General features: G+C 37.4%; 1 protein-coding gene across 4 annotated transcripts in view; it reads left to right on the top strand.

Moving 5' to 3' along the window:
* TRIP11 (thyroid hormone receptor interactor 11) overlaps window positions 1-18672 on the top strand; it is a 70425-nt gene that overhangs the window by 39338 nt on the left and 12415 nt on the right. For all 4 annotated transcript variants that reach the window (XM_070775563.1, XM_070775562.1, XM_070775561.1 and 1 more), the window contains 3 exons: window positions 999-1162; window positions 3416-3519; window positions 8233-8332. In XM_070775563.1, coding sequence (XP_070631664.1) covers window positions 999-1162; window positions 3416-3519; window positions 8233-8332 — 368 coding nt within the window. The remainder of the gene's footprint in view (window positions 1-998; window positions 1163-3415; window positions 3520-8232; window positions 8333-18672) is intronic.

Here is an 18672-nt window from a genome sequence, read left to right as displayed (position 1 = left end):
GCTTTATTGGGCTGCTCTGAATAAGAATTTAGCTGGCTAGGTATTGCAAACCTAGGAAAGGCTATTACAGTATTTTGTATGTAATAATTATACATTAAAGAAGTATCTCAGTGACATAAGCCTATAGGTGTTCTGTAAATCTCTTAAGGATCACTTGATTCATTATTTGGAACAAGTGTAGGGATTATTTAATATAAACAGAAAGATGATAGTAAAAGTTAATTAACTCATAATTAGGGCATTTAATCAATGGGATAGCCTTTGGAAATTTGTTAGTTCACTAGGATTGCGAGTGCTAAAAACAAGGGGGTATCATAGAATCCGTTGCTTGTTAGGTTGGGAGTTGGACAAAATGACTTCCAGAATCCCTTATAGCTTACCGATATAAGTTTATGATATATTACACTCTAAGGGTTTTAGCCTGGAAACAAAAGTTGCAGGCTATTTGTGAATTTTTCTTATGCTGACATTTCTTGATCAGCACAATTCTGTTTAAAATGACTGCTGTTTTGTTCAAAGTCACCTTCACAGGAAGGATGACTGATTTAACAAAAGCAGAGAGAACAAAGATCAGAGGAACTCTTCAAGTTTGTTTGAAATCTAACTTGAATTTCATGCAGTGAAATGTAGGGAAGGAGAGATTCATAGAGACAGAAAGTAGAATGGTAGTGCCCGGGGGGGGGGAGGGGAAGTTACTGGGCATGGGGTTTCTGCTTAGGAAGAGGGAAAGCATTCTAAAGATGGTTGGTGGTGATTGTTACACAGCCATGTGAGTGTACTTAGGACTGCTGAACTGTACACTAGTAAGTGATCAAAATGGTAAATGTTATGTATATTTTACCACACAAAAAAACAGAGGGAAGAGGTTTCATCTCGTTAAAGTATCTGAATACTTTGAGTATAACTTGCACTTAGTGCTATAATATGTAGGGAGGATATTTCATCTTGTTAAAGTGTCCAAACAGAAACAGTTTTACTTTTATTCTTTCTGTTCAAAGCCATCAAGCCAATTTACAGGTAGAGTCATTGCAGGAACAGTTGAATATGGTATCCAAGCAAAGGGATGAAACTGCACAACAGCTTTCCGTGTCTCAGGAACAAGTGAAGCAGTATGCGCTGTCACTCTCCAACCTCCAGATGGTCCTGGAGCACTTCCAGCAAGGTCAGTTGTATGGCCAGTCTTTCAGTGAAGAAAAGTCATTGTACGGTTGACCCTTGAACAATGCATGGATGCCGACCCCCCCACCCCACTGCAGTTGAAAATCCACGTATAACTTGAGTCCCCCCAAACTTAACTCCACTTTTTTTTTTTTTTGGCTGCTGGGTGGCATTCAGGGATCTTAGTTCCCCGACCAGGGATTGAACCTGTGCCCCCTGCAGTGAAAGAGTGGAGTCCTAACACTGGACTGCCAGGGATTTCCCTAGCCCCCACACTTAAGTCCTAATAGCCTACTGTTGACCAAAAGCGTTACTGATATCGTAAGTAGTCAATTAACACATTTTTATATGTTGTGTATACTCTATACTGTATTCTTACAAAAAAGGAAGCTATAGAAAAGAAATGTTATCAAAAAAATTATAAGGAAGAGAGAATACATTTATTGTACTGTGTTTATTGATACAATAAGTTTCTGTTACCTGTTTACAAGATGAATTGTTTGCCTATTAGTGCCTGCATCAGTATTCTCTTGTATGATAAGAAAAACACTGTAGATGTTATATATACTACTAACACTAGACATCAAAAGTGAAATGTGTGAAAAATTCATATTTATAGGTATAATGATTCATGATTGATAATGAAGAAGCAGTGTTATTGCTTTATGATAGCCTAGCCTTTACACTAATGAATGGTTATAAAGTCTTTATGGTATACAATAATATGGTCATATTTATAATATAGTACTGGAAACAGTGTTACATTAAAAAAAAACACTTGTGATGATAGCCTGATATGCAGATTTTCTAGTTACAAAAGAGGCATACCTTATGGTATTGTGATTCTTTGGAAGCAAAGTTATAGAACACTAAGAACACTAACACATTAAATTTATATTAATTATCACTCACCTTCTGCCTGTGTTATGATAGACTTGTTGTTCAGTTGCTAAGTCGTGTCTGACTCTTTGTGACCCCATAGACTGCAGCACATGAGGCTTCCCTATCCTTTACTATGTCCTGGAGTTGATTCAAACTCATGTCCACTGAGTTGGTGATGCCATCCAACCATCTCATCCTCTGTCACCCCCTTCTCCTGCCTCCAGTCTTTCCCAGCCTCAGGGTCTTTTCCAGTGAGTCAGCTATTTGCATCAGTGGCCAAAATATTGGAGCTTCAGCTTCAGCATCAGTCCTTCCAATGAATATTCAGGGTTGATTTCCTTTCAGATTGACTGCTTTGATTTCCCTGGTGTCCAAGAGACTCTCAGGAGTCTTCTCTAGCACCACAGTTCTAAAGCATCAATTCTTCAGCATTCAGCCTTCTTTATGGTCCTGCTCTCACATCCGTACATGACTCCTGGAAAAACCATAGCTTTGACTATATGGTCCTTTGTCAGTTGGAGGTTGAATCCACTTTGAAGAGTTAATCATCAATAATTACTGTCCTTTGAACTATTGGTTAATTTGTTCTTAACTGTTCATCTATACTTTAACTGCATTTTCTCATTTGGGTGGAAAGTACTTTTCTAGACACATAGTAGTAATAGGACCTGGTACTGTGAATGGTACCCTGATAACCAAATACACTTTTTCACATCTACTTCCCATCCCTAGATTTACTCCCTTTAGATCATTCACCCATCCATTTGTTAGTTCATACATTCAGTAATTACTGAGAATGAATGAACTGCTAGTAGGGAGGAGGTGCTTAGAGGATGTGATGCTACTGAAATAACGAAAGTCATAGTTTTGTAACTGAGCAAACCTTTACATTTGTACATATGTACATATCAGGGTTACTCCTGTGGTTGAAATTTTGAATTTTAAATGTAAGGGTTAAATGTAAGAGTTTTGAATTTTAAATGTACAAGATAGTGTGATAGTGGCTGAGGCCATAGAGAAAGCTTTGCTAAAGAGGAAATACTGATATTTGAATAGAGTTCTGAAGGGAAGGAAAGTTTGCAAGATCTGGAGAAAGATTTAAGCAGAGGAAACTGATCTCATTAATTTAATTCCGGTTAACATCACTACTAAGGCATATATAATTTTCTTGTTGAGACATTTGAGCTATTAATGTTTTTGTTGTATTATTAAAGTTTCAAGTGGTTTAAAATTATAATTTTATCACACTTTTTATATTTTATATTATATAATTATTATATTATATATATATTATAATATATATATTATATAATATAATTATATAATTTTATCACACAATTATAAAATGCTAATGTAACTTTTTTCTCCTCTTTAGAGGAAAAAGCTATGTATTCTGCTGAACTAGAAAAGCACAAACAGCTTGTTGCTGAATGGAAGAAAAAAGCAGAAAATCTGGAAGGAAAACTTGTGTCATTACAGGTTGGTTGAAATAATTTACTCTTGTGAATTTTATTATTCACAAAACAATTACTTGTACAATTTTTCTCTTGGAAATAATCTCCTGAACAATTAATTTAGTAAATGTTGCTGGGACATAGCAGTGAACAGGATACTAAGAATTTCCCTCATGTGACTTATAGTTTAGAATAGACATAGCAAATATGAGACTTCCATTTTTAGCACAGGTGGGCATCTTAGAGATCATTTTAAAAAAATAGTGTATACTTTTGACTTTATAATTTTCTCTTTTCAACAAAATATATTGGGTACTGTTTCACATGGATTAAAATAATGTGTATTATCCCATTAGATTTTTTTCTTTTGCAGACTAATTCTTTAAAATATTTTTCTCTTTATTATTATTGCTATACATAAAAAATTATATATAAGAAGTAAAATGAACCCTCATATTGAAAAGATATTTCCTTTAATGGTTTGAAATGTTTACTAAATGTTGAGTGACTGCAAAACAGTATTTACTCATTACTTTTTTCAACTTGAGTTTTATTACCAAAATGTCATGTTATCTTCCAGAAATTGATCAGCATAGAGGGTTGCAAATTCATCTGAAATTTTCACATAAATAGTATTGTAGTCTAGATTTTTCTTATTATAAACTTACTCATATAATATCTAGCATCTTATTTTCATTAAAATGTTCTAGTATTAGGGCTTCTCTGGTGGCTCAGACGGTAAAGAATCTGCCTGCAGTGCAGAAGACCTGGGTTCCTCCCCTGGGTTGGAAAGATCCCCTGATGAAGGAGGAAAATGGCAACCCACTCCAGTATTCTTGCTTGGAAAATCCCATGGACAGAGGACCCTGGTTGGCTACAATCTATAGGGTTGCAAAGAGTTGGACATGACTGTAGTGACTTAGCACACACAGTAGGTTTTTTTTTTTTTTTTTTTTATAAACTTTAGCATCTTATTTTCATTAAAATGTGTTGTTCTAGTATTAAATAACTTCTATTTGAGTCATGTTTTATGATCATGTCTTTGAGATTGGGGATAACATTAATTTAGAGGATTGTGCAAAACAATATTTAGATAATATAGGAATAGCAGTACAGCAAATACTCACATACTCACCATCTTGTACAAGAAATAGAATGTCACCCATTGAAGTTCCGTAAGCATCCCTCCACTTCTCCTCCTCTCCTTAGCACCTTTTATGCTTTTTATCCCCTTGTTTTCCTTTATGGTTTTATTGAATATATCTGTGTCTTTTTATAATACATTGTTTGGATATATTATAAAATATTTTTAAACTGTATAAATGGAATTCTAAACTGTATGTAAATCGAATTCTTCTGAGACTTTTTTTTTTGCTTAGTGTCATTTTCATAAATTTCAGTCATATTACTATGTTAGAAGGTTCATTATTTTCACTGCTGTTTTCATTGCATGAATATATAATTTATTTACCTATTTTATTGATAAAGGACATTTCCATTATCTGCTATACAAACAATGTGGTTATGAATTTCCTTGTTGATATCTCAACTCATTGGAAAAGACCCTGATGCTGGGAAAGATTGAGGGCAGGAGGAGAAGGGATGACAGAGGATGAGATGGTTGGATGATGTCACTGACTCAGTGGACATGGGCTTGAACAAACTCCAGGAGATAGTGAAGGACAGGAAAGCGTGGCATGCTGCAGTTCATGGGGTCACAAAGAGTTGGACGCACATATGCGAAAAAAATGAAGAGTCGAACACAGCTTAGTGACTGAACAGCAATATCGTCTGGTGCACATACATGAGTTTCAGGTGTGTATCTTGATTGGAATTGCTGGCTCATGGGATATATATGGGCAATTTCAACTTTACTAGATTTGGTGGCAACTTGTTTTCTAAAGCATTTGTGATGATTTTCTCCTGCCAGTAGTACTTTGTGTTCTTGTTCTATTAATACATCTCTGGCAACACTACCATTAACAGAATTTTTAAAGTTTTCGCCAGCGTGGTTGGTTGTTGTTCACTAAGTTGTATCTGACTCTTTGTGACCCCATGGACTGCAGCTTGCCAGGCTTCCCTGTCCTTCACTGTCTCCTGGACTTGCTCAAACTCATGTCCATTGAGTTGGTGGTATCATCTAACCATCTCATCCTCCTGCCCTCAGTGTTTCCCAGCTTCTTCCTTAGAGAAGGGAATGGCAAACTACTCCAGTATTCTTGCCTGGAGAACCCCATGAGCAGTATGAAAAAGCAGTGTGGTTGGTGAGAAGGGCTATCTATCTTAGGGTTTTAATTTGCATTTCTAGTAGTTAGGTCTAGCATCTTTTAAAATGTTTATTCACCATTGGTGTTTACTTTCTGATCAGCTCATTAACACATTAAAAATTTATTTCATCTGATGCTTTTAATTGTTTTCAGTGGGTCCAAAACATCTAGTCTGCTACTGTTATAAGTCCAGATCTTCTTTTTAAACTGACTTTGTTTTTAAAAATTTAAAATGTAATATATATTTAGAAAAACAAATCAGAAGAAACTGAGAGGGAATTAGTAAAGATAAAAGTTGAAATTAATGAAATAAAAACCCAAAAAATGGTAAAATGAGTAGTGGAATCTAAACTTTAATTTTCAAAAATCTTTTAGTATAGTTTTAAGCTGTAATAATTTCTTAAAAAATTATATTTTCTTAACTATAAATGCTGTGAGGTTAACAAATTCATTTGAAAGTTTAAATTTATACTAAATTTAATCTTGTAGATTTCAAATGTTAGTTTTTTTCATTTAAAATTTTTTGTTTCAGCTTCTCTATCAGTCAAGGTTCAGCCTGAAAAGCAGAACCAGTAGGATGTGTATGTGTGTACACATATGCACACACACACATATACACATATACGTTGATGTGTATACTAGATACAGATTCACACATAGGAGATTTATTACGTGAAATTGGTGATATGATTGTGGGGTCTGGCTAAACAAGTTGGAAATTCGCAGGTTTGATAGTATGGAAAGGTTACATCACAGGCAGGCTGGAACTCATAGGTTTGGGCCAAAGCTGTTGTCCCCAGGTGGTCAAGAATGTAAATCACAAACAGGATGAACTGAAGTGGGCATGGGCTGACGCTGCTGTCCACAGATAGAATTTGCTTCTCTTTTATAGAGAAAACCCAGTTCTAGTTTCAAGATATTTCAACTGGTTCAGTCAGGCCCACCCTGATTATTCAGGATAATATGCCTTCCTTAAATTCAGCTGATCAGGAGCATTTATCACTTTTACAGAATATCGTCATAGCAACATCTACATTACATTTGGATAACTGGGGACTAGCCTATCCAAGATGATACTACAAACGAAAAAGCTATCACACCCTGATTCAAGATGATGAAACTGTGATCTCACATTTTTGTGGTTGAATCCTTGAGAATAACCAAGAAAATTGTGTAAAAGAACAATAGTGAGGAGGGACTTGCCTGCTAAATGTCAAAATAGAGCCATAAATCAATACCATATTGACTAGATTAGTAGAACAGAAGGAGAATCCAGAAATGGAGCCCAAGTTGCATTTGAGAATTGAAAACTAAATTCTAAACTACTTTTAATTTAATGAGGAAAAGAGTAGATTAACTAATAAACAGTGTTGGCACAACTGGCTATTTATACTGAAGAAAATAAAATTGGACCCTATCTTACACTGTATACAAAAGTAAATTCCAATTGTATTCAAGCAAGGATTTCTTAACTGTGAGGGGTGCTGGAAGTCTGGAGCTGTTCTTGGCCGTTACAGTGACTGGGTGGGTCCTCTGGCAAGTGGGTAGGGGCCAGGAATATCAAAAGCACTTCCACTGAGAAGTACTGTTTTAAAAGTGGTTGTTGTTCAGTCGCTAATTTGTGTCTGACTATTTGCCACCCCATGGACACGCAGCACACCAGGCTTCCCTGTCCTCACTATCTCCCAGAGTTTGCTCACACTCCTGTCCATTGAGGTAGTGATGCCGTCCAACCATCTCATCCTGTGTCATTTATATCTTTAACTTTTATATTTTAAAAATATAAATGTTAAAAAAGAAAAATATTTTGCAAAAAAAATCTAGACGACCACATGTGTAGTCCAGAGGCAGGGAGGAGCCTAACATCAACTAAAACTCAAGAAGCAAAGTAGGACGTGTTTGACTGTATTTGTAACACTGATGACAGAGTGTTCATATCTGCTATACAAGGTGCTCTTACAGACTAGCTTACGAGAGAAGGACTTCTCAATGGAAAAATGGGCAAGGTGTGTGAAGATTTTTGCATGAGGGTAGTTCCAGCTGTCCTATAAACACGAAAAAATGCTCAAATCCACTGGTATGTAGAGAAATAAAAATTAAAGTAATAAACATCACTTTTATACCCATCAGACTTGCAAAATTAAAAAGAACATTTGTTGCTATATTTCTTGACTTTTTAATCTTTTTCATAGTTTTTTCTTATTATTGTCACCTTTAAAATTTTTGTCACCATGTCGTCTTTTAATAGCATTCTCTCTCCTTTATAATATATAATTCCTCTGAAAGAGACATTATGATGTTGTGGAGTGTGTTATCTTTCATACTTAGCAGTATCAAATGAACTTGCCCAAGGTCAGAGAAATATGGCTTCATCAGCTGAAAGGGATTGATTGACTTTAAGCTGTCTTCCAGCTCTATAGTTTGTGCAGTAGTTTTTGCATGCTGCTTCTTAATGAACTTTTCTTCCTCAGGAACGTTTGGATGAAGCAAATGCTGCATTAGATTCGGCATCAAGACTTACAGAACAGTTAGATTTAAAGGAAGAACAAATTGAAGAACTTAAGAAACAAAGTAGGTTTTTTCCTTTTTCTTTTTTCCTGCAATACCAGTGTTGAATCAGATGTAGTGTCCTGCCATGCGTTGGTACAGTCGAGTGAGAACAACTTCTGCTAGAATGTGACTTCCACTTCTGTCCCCCATGATCAGTTTACTTTGATTTGAATACGGCTCCTAGTGAAACCAGAGTCATAAGTTGGCCCTGGCTATCTACTGGTTAGTTCTTCTGAATATTGAGGCTGTTCAGCTGTGCTTTCTGCCACCTTGTTGACCATCTAAGGGATAGATTTGACTGAGTCAGCTTGTCACAGTGTGACTTTTCCCTGTTTAATCCATGTTCATTCTGCCTAAAGCTATCTGATATGTTAAAGGAGGCAGTGTTCTTAAGTAAAAGAGTAACTTTTTGTGGAATGAATGTCTGCCTATAACTAGCGTGTTACAATTATAGATGATGCTTTACATGTAGGCACTCATGTATTTTTTGATGCTTGTAAATTATCTCATAGGCCCTGTCACTTCCCTAGGGTGAGTCCTGTGTTTAGGATTATCAGTTGGGCCTCAGATAACCAGGTGATTCATCATGCTTTGTTAACTGACTGCTGACAGAGATGGCATGTCCTTGTTTAATCTCTGATTTAATGGTCCCCAGGAAGTTGAAGCTATTCTATGGCTGCATTTAGTAGGTAATGATTAAAGATTATCAGAAGGGTGATGAGAACCTAGAAATGTATCAGCTTCAGGGGGTGGGTTAGGAGCAGTAGTACCAAGGCATGTAATTAAGGAATTAAGAAGCACCTCGTAACATGAGATAGAAACAGGCAAAAGTAGGAGATGGCACAGCACAAACACTGTCAGACACCAGAAAACGGTGACCTGGACATTAAGGAGGCAAGCAGACAAATCACTGAATTGTGGATACCAAGGGACAGGCCAGATAAGTTGGCCTAAAACAAGCAGGAGACAGGAGATGAGAGATTGTTAGAAATAAAAAAAGTACTAAGAGAATGTGAAGTCGTATCCTTAAGGTCACTAATCTGAGGCAGATTAGTGCCCAACTAAAAGTCCTCTGTTTGCTTTGTAAGATTTGGCCAGCCATGGAACTCTCAATGTAATCGAGGGGCTGGAAATGGACAAGGAAACAGTTATATATGGGGTCTACATGGGCATTTTATATACATGTACTGTATTCTTTAGTCTTCTCATATTTTATTTACCTTTCACAAGAAACTAAAGTAGGCGGTATTAGTTCCAGTTTATAAGTTAAAGACACTGAGATTTAAACTCTGATCTTTTATCCTTGACCAAAGTTCATAATCTTTCCATGTTGCTCTATTTCTTGTCAGGAAACAGTTGTTTATAGGCTAACTTGTATTTTGTTCTGTATATATCTCCTTTGAAGATGGGATAGTATACCCTAAATATTGAAATGGTTGCCCTTACCCAGAGGCAGTGTTTATTTGGAAAACAGTCTAGTTGGGTTGAAGGCCACTGTAACTACAGCTTTCAGTTCAGTTCAGTTTAGTCGCTCAGTCATGTCCGACTCTTTGTGACCCCATGAATCGCAGCACGCCAGGCCTCCCTGTCCATTACCATCTCCCGGAGTTCACTCAAAGTCACGTCCATTGAGTCGGAGATGCCATCCAGCCATCTCATCCTCTGTCGTCCCCTTCTCCTCCTGTCCCCAATCCCTCCCAGCATCAGAGTCTTTTCCAATGAGTCAGCTCTTCACATGAGGTGGCCAGAGTACTGGAGTTTCAGCTTTAGCATCATTCCTTCCAAAGAAATCCCAGGGCTGATCTCCTTTAGAATGGACTGGTTGGATCTCCTTGCAGTCCAGGGACTCTCAAGAGTCTTCTCCAACACCACAGTTCGAAAGCATCAGTTCTTTGGCACTCAGCTTTCTTCACAGTCCAACTCTCACATGCATACATGACCACAGGAAATACCATAGCCTTGACTAGACGGACCTTTGTTGGCAAAGTAATGTCTCTGCTTTTGAATATGCTATCTAGGCTGGTCATAACTTTCCTTCCAAGGAGTAAGCGTCTTTTAATTTCATGGCTGCAGTCACCATCTGCAGTGATTTTGGAGTCCAAAAAAATAAAGTCTGACACTGTTTCCACTGTTTCCCCATCTATTTGCCATGAAGTGATGGGACCGGATGCCATGATCTTCATTTTCTGAATGTTGAGCTTTAAGCCAACTTTTTACTCTCTTCTTTCACTTTCGTCAAGAGGCCTTTTAGTTCCTCTTCACTTTCTGCCATAAGGGTGGTGTCATCTGCATATCTACAGCTTTGCCTGGAAGACATATGGCAACCTGAAGGAGACACACTGAGCAGTCAAGGGATTAGCCAAAGAATCGATATCTTCGGGAAGGGCTAGACTAATATAGGTAAAAAGGCAGTATTCTGAGCCAACTTCTTGGTCTGTGACAACTCAACTGTATGTCATGCTACTGTAATATTTAAGTTCACCTCCCCTTTTAGACAACTACCCGTGTTTTTCCCAGTAGATGATAAGAAAGAAAAAAATGCTGTGACTTATTGTAGTTACTAAATATTTTCAGAGTCCCTACACTACTTAGTAATTTGTTCAGGCACCCATTTAAATCCTCAGTAGTAGAATATTTTTAGATTTTGATTGTAAGTGACAAGGCTTAGGTGGCCTAGGTCCCTATTCATGTAAAAAGTTAAAAGTAATATTCATTGTAAATATATAGAATTCTGGACTCATTTTGTGAAGTTAATATTAACCACAGAAAAAGCTCTTATTATGCTTATACAACTGGTCTTTGAAAGGGCAGGCAAGAGGCCAGTGTTGCACAGACGGGAAGGGGAGGGGGTTAAAGAGACGGTTAGTTCTGTTATGTCTTTAAGTCATTCTTGTCATTTAAGCTCTTCTTAACAGTCTGTTTTCTTTTATTACCTAAGTGCTTAATATTACTTTTAGATCTCTAAACACAAATGTGATTTTATTTTCTCAAAGCTGCATTTTTGATTTGATAATATAAATAAAACTTTGATTGGCTTGGTTGTTGCAAAAGAATCATTGTATATTTTCTTTCATAGATCATTAAGTACTTTAAATGTTGATTGATGTTGTAATACTGTACTTTATTTTTAACGCAAAACTTGGCCAGACAGCAAAAATATTTGCCAGGAGAAACAGTTTTGAAAAAGACAGATTGGCTTTTGTTGCAAGAAAGTACATAGAAACTTGAATCGTAGAGGCAAAGTATTCTTTTATTTCTAAGCATCTGTGGACTATTCGATGATTAGTTGATATGCATTTCAGCATTTAAACAATATTAGGAAACTCATTTTAAAAAGCAGTATTTTATTTGAAATGCTTATGTCATTGCTACCAGAGATGAGATGATTCAGTCTGGTCAAACGTATGAAAAGGGAGCTATTGCTTATAACACCAGTATTAAAACAGTAGGTTGTTGATGATTTCAGTCTTTCTTAGAGTAGATAATTGTTAGTGCTGTGTATGTGCAATTGTGGTGATGAGTCCTGAGTATTTACAGGCTTTGTGTGAAAAATATGATGATGCCTTAATCAGGTGTTAAATACTTAATGTGAACCAACTACTTGGCTTCATGTTAGACACTGTGTGAGATACTAGTTAGGAGCACCCCCTACTTCTCTTTTTTATAGGAACTTAGTTAAGGAGGTAACACCTGGCCTAGATACACACCATAGGTTCATAGTTTAAGACAGTGGTGCTCAGCTCTGTCAGAGAGTGCGTATTTAGTTCTCCAAGAATCCTATTAAGGGTTAGGGACATTCCATGGAGAAAAGAAACCTGAGTAGACAGAGCTCTAAACTAGTAGTAAGATTTTACTCCCAAAGTGTAAGTTCTTTGTCTTCTCCCCCTCACCCCCCAGCCCCACACACTGTGGGAAAGTCACAATGAAAAGAAACCCTCAGATCCTGTAGGTGCTATAATTTAATAGGTAGTGTTGGCTGGTAGAAGAATTGCTGCTTTCTTTCCTTTTAGAAATTATTTTTTCAGCATTTTTTCTGTAAGTGTTCTTTTTCAGTGTAGGTCCAAAGACTTATTTCACATGCCATCCTAGATTTTACTGATTTTTTTCAAACTTAAGACATTGGTCCTCTGTGAAGCAGGTAGGATAATGTCTTTCATGAACTATTGTGAGTTGATCAGAGTTCAGAATTTCTGTGAAATTGTCATTCATGGGAGAATGTACACCTATGGAAACCTAGACTACAGCTGAACCACTGAAAGATGTGTTATATGGCTATGTTCATGGACAAATTTAACATTTTCTTTCTTTTGCTTATTATTCTCTATCGTCATCCTTGAGATAAATTCCTGCTTAAAGTGAAAATGGTTGGATAAAATTGGAATAGGAAGCACAAAAGAATTACTGTTTTGATAACTATTATTGAAAAGGCTGGTAAATTTTATGGTACACCAAGAAAAATAAGTTTTCATAAGCAACGCAAGTTTGGATTCCAGCCCCGGGGAAGTCTTTCAGTCTGTGCGCCAGTTTTATAGCCATATCTTAAAGGGCCCCGTCACTGATTTTTTTTTTTAAGGTTTTGTTACTGCTTTTTAAAAAAGTCTTCTATGAGTTGAGAATGGAAAATTTCTTTAGAGTGTTTTTTTAAAGAAAATCTAGAAGAATGTATAAAATGAGCCCCAGTAAACCAACTGTAATATGAAGCATAAAAACATTTTAAAACTACAGATATAAAATGTTTAAACTGTTTTTCATGGAGCCACCTTTATGGTGCTGGATGGTGGATTTTTTATTTTAAATAAAGACATTCCGTTTTCCAGGACATGATTTATACAAGAAAACATATAATGTCCTGTTGAACATAGGCCAGATACATTCCCAGACGCTTTGTTACCCAAACCTTTTGAGGGATTTCTTTATAGATGTTTTTGGCAGAAGTTGTGATTTTAGAGGAAACATATAAGAAATACCAGATGCAGTTTTCTGAGTTGCCATAAATAGTTAAAAAATTGTGATGATATAAACATCTGGGTGTACTAGAAAATGTCAAAATTTTTAATTAAGAAAAAAGCTTGTGTCAATTAGGTAAATAGGCCCTTTTCAACATAATGGTTTTATTTCTTTTTAATTTTTTAATGGTTATATTTTTAAAATGTATGTTTTATTAGTTCTTCTAAGTATAAAGGGAAAAGCAAAATATGTAACTTTGAGAATTTTTGACTTAATGTGTTTTGTGTCTTTTTCTTCATATAGACGAGTAATTCATAAGATAAATCATTTATTCTTTTTGTCCTGTGTTACAGTCTCAGATAGTCTCCCTTCCCAGAGAAAAAGCAGTCATTCTTTTATTTGTCACAGATTCGTTGTTTTCTGCTGTGTGCCAAGCACTAAAATAAGTGCTCAAGATACAAAGATAGGGGACAAGAGTTCAGGAGGATAGTCACATACTTGCAACAAGCTATTTGAAAAGGAAGACAATCTATTCTACCCATAATGGTGATATGGAAGGGTAGAAAAGGCTAGTAAAAGCTATACTTGCCCTCACTTGAATGGTGAATACGTCCAGTGAAGCAGGCAGAGAGTTGGGAAGGAACATTCTAGAGAGAGGGAGGAATTCATAGGAAACAGCATCAGATCTGGAAACTGGCTGAGGATCTAGTGGACTCATTATGCGTGTGTGCTGCACTGGTGTGGAGTGTGGAGAAGGCAGAGGTGGGAGTAAGCTGTTGGATCATGAACACAAGTTTTAAACTGGGGCTAAATTATACTATAATTTAGTATAGTATAGCAAATAGGACTAAGTAGAGACAGGGGAACTGGAGAGTTTCTTATAGGGGGCAACAGATTCTCTTCATCCAACTGTTGCCATGCAGGAAAGTGGGTCCAGGGTTGCTAAATCTTCAGATCTTTCAGAAGACACCAGAAATGTAGACTTTGATGTGACATGTAATTTAAGTTAGAAAAGAAAAACCCTGTGGGCTGAACAAACATTTCTTTGTATCAGATTTAGTCCATGCTGATTTCCAACAGCTTTCAGAAATGGGTCACGGTTTAGTCTGTAGCTTAGAAAGCCATTTGTCATTAATATAAATCAGTACATACTAGTATACAGTGGTGATGATATTCAGTAAGTGGCAAAATTATTATTATGACTTTACTCGTTACTGACCCAATTGAGGCCCTTTCTTTTGCAATATGACAGGTCTGTGTCATATTTTAAATTTTTAATTTTTAAATTTAAAAATTAAATTTATAACTTGATTCACAATATTCAGTCTCTTAAAAAAAATTGTTTGTTTTGATATGGAAGAATGCAGTACAGATTATCTGAATTTTAATTTAAATGGTTGAGAGAGGAAGGTGGAGAGGGAAAGTAAATTTGATCTGGTTATATTAAAATATTTACATAAAGTCTCTTTCATATACATGTACTAATTCTAACTTAACTGTACAAATAATCCAGTAGACTTCAACATTGATAATTGAGCTTAATCAGATTCTAGTCTATTAAAACTCGTTAATGAGGATATACTGTATTCATAAATTTTTTTTGTGAGTTCTTTGCTAGGAAATGGAGTTTCAAAAATTACTTTTCATTCTGTAATTAATAATTATAATTATGGAACAAGAAAGCATTCACCATAAAAATTCTGTTGAAATGGTTGAAAAGAATTGAGTTATAAGACCAAGCAGATGGTAATACGTCTTCAAATGTAAAGAAATACAGGGTGCCTTTATATTTAAAACTATAATTTGCTGTTATAGTGAAAGTGCTTGTATAAGTTGAAATTCTGTTAATAAGACCATTAAATTTTTAGCTTTTGCTTTGATTATATTTAATTGACCAAAGAGGCTAAATCTCCTTATATTAGATTTAATATATCAGATTTAAATTTATTTTTTAGGCAGCCAGTGCAAGTAAGACACCAGACCCAGCTTATTTACTGACATATCTGTGTGCTGTGCTTTAGTTCAGTTCACTTCAGTCTCTCAGTCGTGTCCGACTCTTCGCGACCCCATGAATCGCAGCACGCCAGGCCTCCCTGTCCATCACCAACTCCCGGAGTTCACTCAGACTCACGTCCATCGAGTCAGTGATGCCATCCAGCCATCTCATCCTCTGTCGTCCCCTTCTCCTCCTGCCCCCAATCCCTCTCCACATCAGAGTCTTTTTCAATGAGTCAACTCTTCTCATGAGGCGGCCAAAGTACTGGAGTTTCAGCTTTAGCATCATTCTTTCCAAAGAAATCCCAGGGCTGATCTTCAGAATGGACTGGTTGGATCTCCTTGCAGTCCAGGGACTCTCAAGAGTCTTCTCCAACACCACAGTTCAAAAGCATCAATTCTTTGGCACTCAGCTTTCTTCACAGTCCAGCTCTCACATCCATACATGACCACAGGAAAAACTATAGCCTTGACTAGACGGACCTTTGTTGGCAAAGTAATGTCTCTGCTTTTGAATATGCTATCTAGGCTGGTCATAACTTTCCTTCCAAGGAGTAAGCATCTTTTAATTTCATGGCTGCAGTCACCATCTGCAGTGATTTTGGAGTCCAAAAAAATAAAGTCTGACACTGTTTCCACTGTTTCCCCATCTATTTGCCATGAAGTGATGGGACTGGATGCCATGATCTTCATTTTCTGAATATTGAGCTTTAAGCCAACTTTTTCACTCTCTTCTTTCACTTCCATCAAGAGGCTTTTTAGTTCCTCGTCACTTTCTGCCATAAGGGTGGTGTGATCCGCTTAGTCGCTCAGTCATGTCCGACTCTTTGCGACCCCATGGACTGTAGCCCGCCAAGCTCCTCTGTCCATGGGGATTCTCCAGGCAAGAGTACCGAAGTGGGTTTCCATGCCCTCCTCCAGGGGATCTTCCCAACCCAGGGATCAAACCCAAGTCTCCCACATTGCAGGTGGATTCTTTACCAACTGAGCCACCAGGGAAGCCCAAGAATACTGGAGTGGGTGGTCTGTTCCTTCACCAGGGGATCTTCCTGACCCAGGAATCAAACCAGGGTCTCCTGCATTGCAGGTGGGTTCTATACCAGCTGAGCTTCCAGAGAAGCCCCAAATAACTAAATACTTGTAAGTATGAGCTCCGTACGTATTATACATGAATCTTGCTGGAGTGTTAGTCAGAGGTTAGATTTCTGACACCCCTTTGTTTCGGTTTTTGAGATTCTGTTTCCCATTTTAAGTTGAATTTGTCAGGGATAAAAATCACTAGTGAAATTGTGTAGTGGGCCCATGTGCTACTTGTGAGCTTAACTCCTCCAGGAGTCACCCCAGAGTTGTTTGAGCCCGTCTTAAGAGTCTTGGATTCTGCCTTTGACAATCAAAGACTACTGTGACTGCTCAGGTCACTGAATGGCCAGCTTTTATGTGCAACCCCCAGAGAAGCAAGTATTTTAATTAATGAGTGGGTTTCCCATGGGACCACTGCACAGGATGAGGACTAGGCCTCCACCACTCCCGTAAATTTCTCAGTCACCTGAGAAAACCGTAACCAGCAAGGAGCAGTCTTGTCCCTTTTTTTCTGGAGCAAAGCTCTCATGTGTTCTCACTTCTAGCCCGACACATCTACATCTGTAGACATACCTATAATAAAACCATATTTCTAATGTTCTTTTCTTCCTTGTATTGACTTCTTTGCCTTAGTTTGTAAAGATGACAAGGCAAAATGAAGGAAAAGCTATCAATGTTAACGTTAACCAAAGTGATACATATTATTGATAATAGTTAGGCAAGGTTGAAAGATGGTATTTTACGAAATCATATGAATGAGTTCTAGTACTTTATGTAGCACTTTACTATTTTGAAAAGTCATATTTAATCACTCAGTAGGTTCTCTCAAAATTTCTTGAGATAAGCAAGCTCATTTTGCAAAATAGACAGTGAAGTCTGGCCCTGGTGACAGGACCGTGATTCATATTTCAGGTCTTGGGACAGGAGCGCGATTTCATGCAGGTCTTCTGACTCTCAAGTCCTGCTCCAGCCACCTTTCTTTTCTCAGTGAGTGTATATTAGTCGTGCAGTTATGTCTGACTCTTTGTGACCTCATGGACTGTAGCATGCCAGGCTCCTCCGTCCATGGAATTCTCCAGGCAAGAATACTAGAGTTGGTTGCCATTCCCTTCTCCAGGAGATCTTCCCAACCCAGGGATCGAACCCAGGCCTGCCTGCAGTGTGCAGGCAGATTCTTTACCATATTAACCATCAGGGAAACCCTTTCTTGGTCAGGTGGCTGTTAAATAAACTTGAGTCTTGTCCAAGGGAGCTTAGTCATAAAACAGCCAGTGAGTTTGTAAGGAGTGTGACCTAATTTTACAGTGCTTTCTAAAGACAGTATTATAGTACAGTGTTGCTAACCGCAAATAAAATGGAAAATTGTGTTGTACTGATTTGTTGTAGTCACTCACATTTTATGTTTACTTTTGATTTTAAATCAGGTGATGAAGACCCTGGCACCGTCTCTCAGTATTACAGAGAAGAGGCTCTAGTATGGTTTTAGGATGTCAGATATTCAGAGTAACTCTTAACCTAAACCAGAACAATCCCAGTTACTTTGTTGCTCAACTTTAAAGTGTACCCTGTCCCTGCCCTTTTTTCCCCTTATAATTTCCAAAGAATTATTTTGGCATGTTTTTAGGTTATTTCACAGGGATGTTGTATTTGGCTAGATACTCACTTCTGAATAACTGTATTTTGCCTGCCCATATAAATACAATTCTGATTTCAAATTGTGGTTTGAATTAGTATGCAGTTTTTGTGGAGAAGTATTGAGAATCTGATGGGAGGAGAATAGGTATGCCTGGAGAAAAGAGCAATCTGTAGGGATCTTTGAAGTCAGTATTCAACTTTCTTTTCTAAGTCTTTCCTAGTTAATACCACCCTTCCAACCCTTTCCCCCAAAGTCCAAGGTTGTTTTCTAGACTCAAGTATCAGTGTCCGCTTAAACTGCTACTTGAAGTTTAAATAGTCCTCTGCATGTTTTCGAGGATAGTCACACTGTCAGTTCTCTTTCTCACTAGCTCAGGACTAGCTTATATTCTGATAATGAAAATTTTAAGAAATTTGTACCCTTTTATTTTGGCTTTAAGGATGTTTTGAGGGCTTCCCAGGTGGTGGTAGTGGTAAAGAACCCACCTGCCATTGCAGGAGACATAAGAGATGTGGATTCAATCACTTGGTCAGGAAGATTCCCTGGAGGAGGGCATGGCAACCCTCTCCTGTATTCTTGCCTGGAGAATCCCATGGACAGAGGAGCCTAGCAGGCTACAGTCCATGAGGTCACAAAGAATCGGACATGACTGAAGTGACTTAGCACACATGCATGCAAGGATGTTTTGCTTCTATCTTTCAGA

The sequence above is a fragment of the Bos indicus genome, chromosome 21, assembly GCF_029378745.1.
Source record: "Bos indicus isolate NIAB-ARS_2022 breed Sahiwal x Tharparkar chromosome 21, NIAB-ARS_B.indTharparkar_mat_pri_1.0, whole genome shotgun sequence".
NCBI lineage: Eukaryota > Metazoa > Chordata > Mammalia > Artiodactyla > Bovidae > Bos > Bos indicus.
This window is presented reverse-complemented; position numbering and strand designations above follow the sequence as displayed.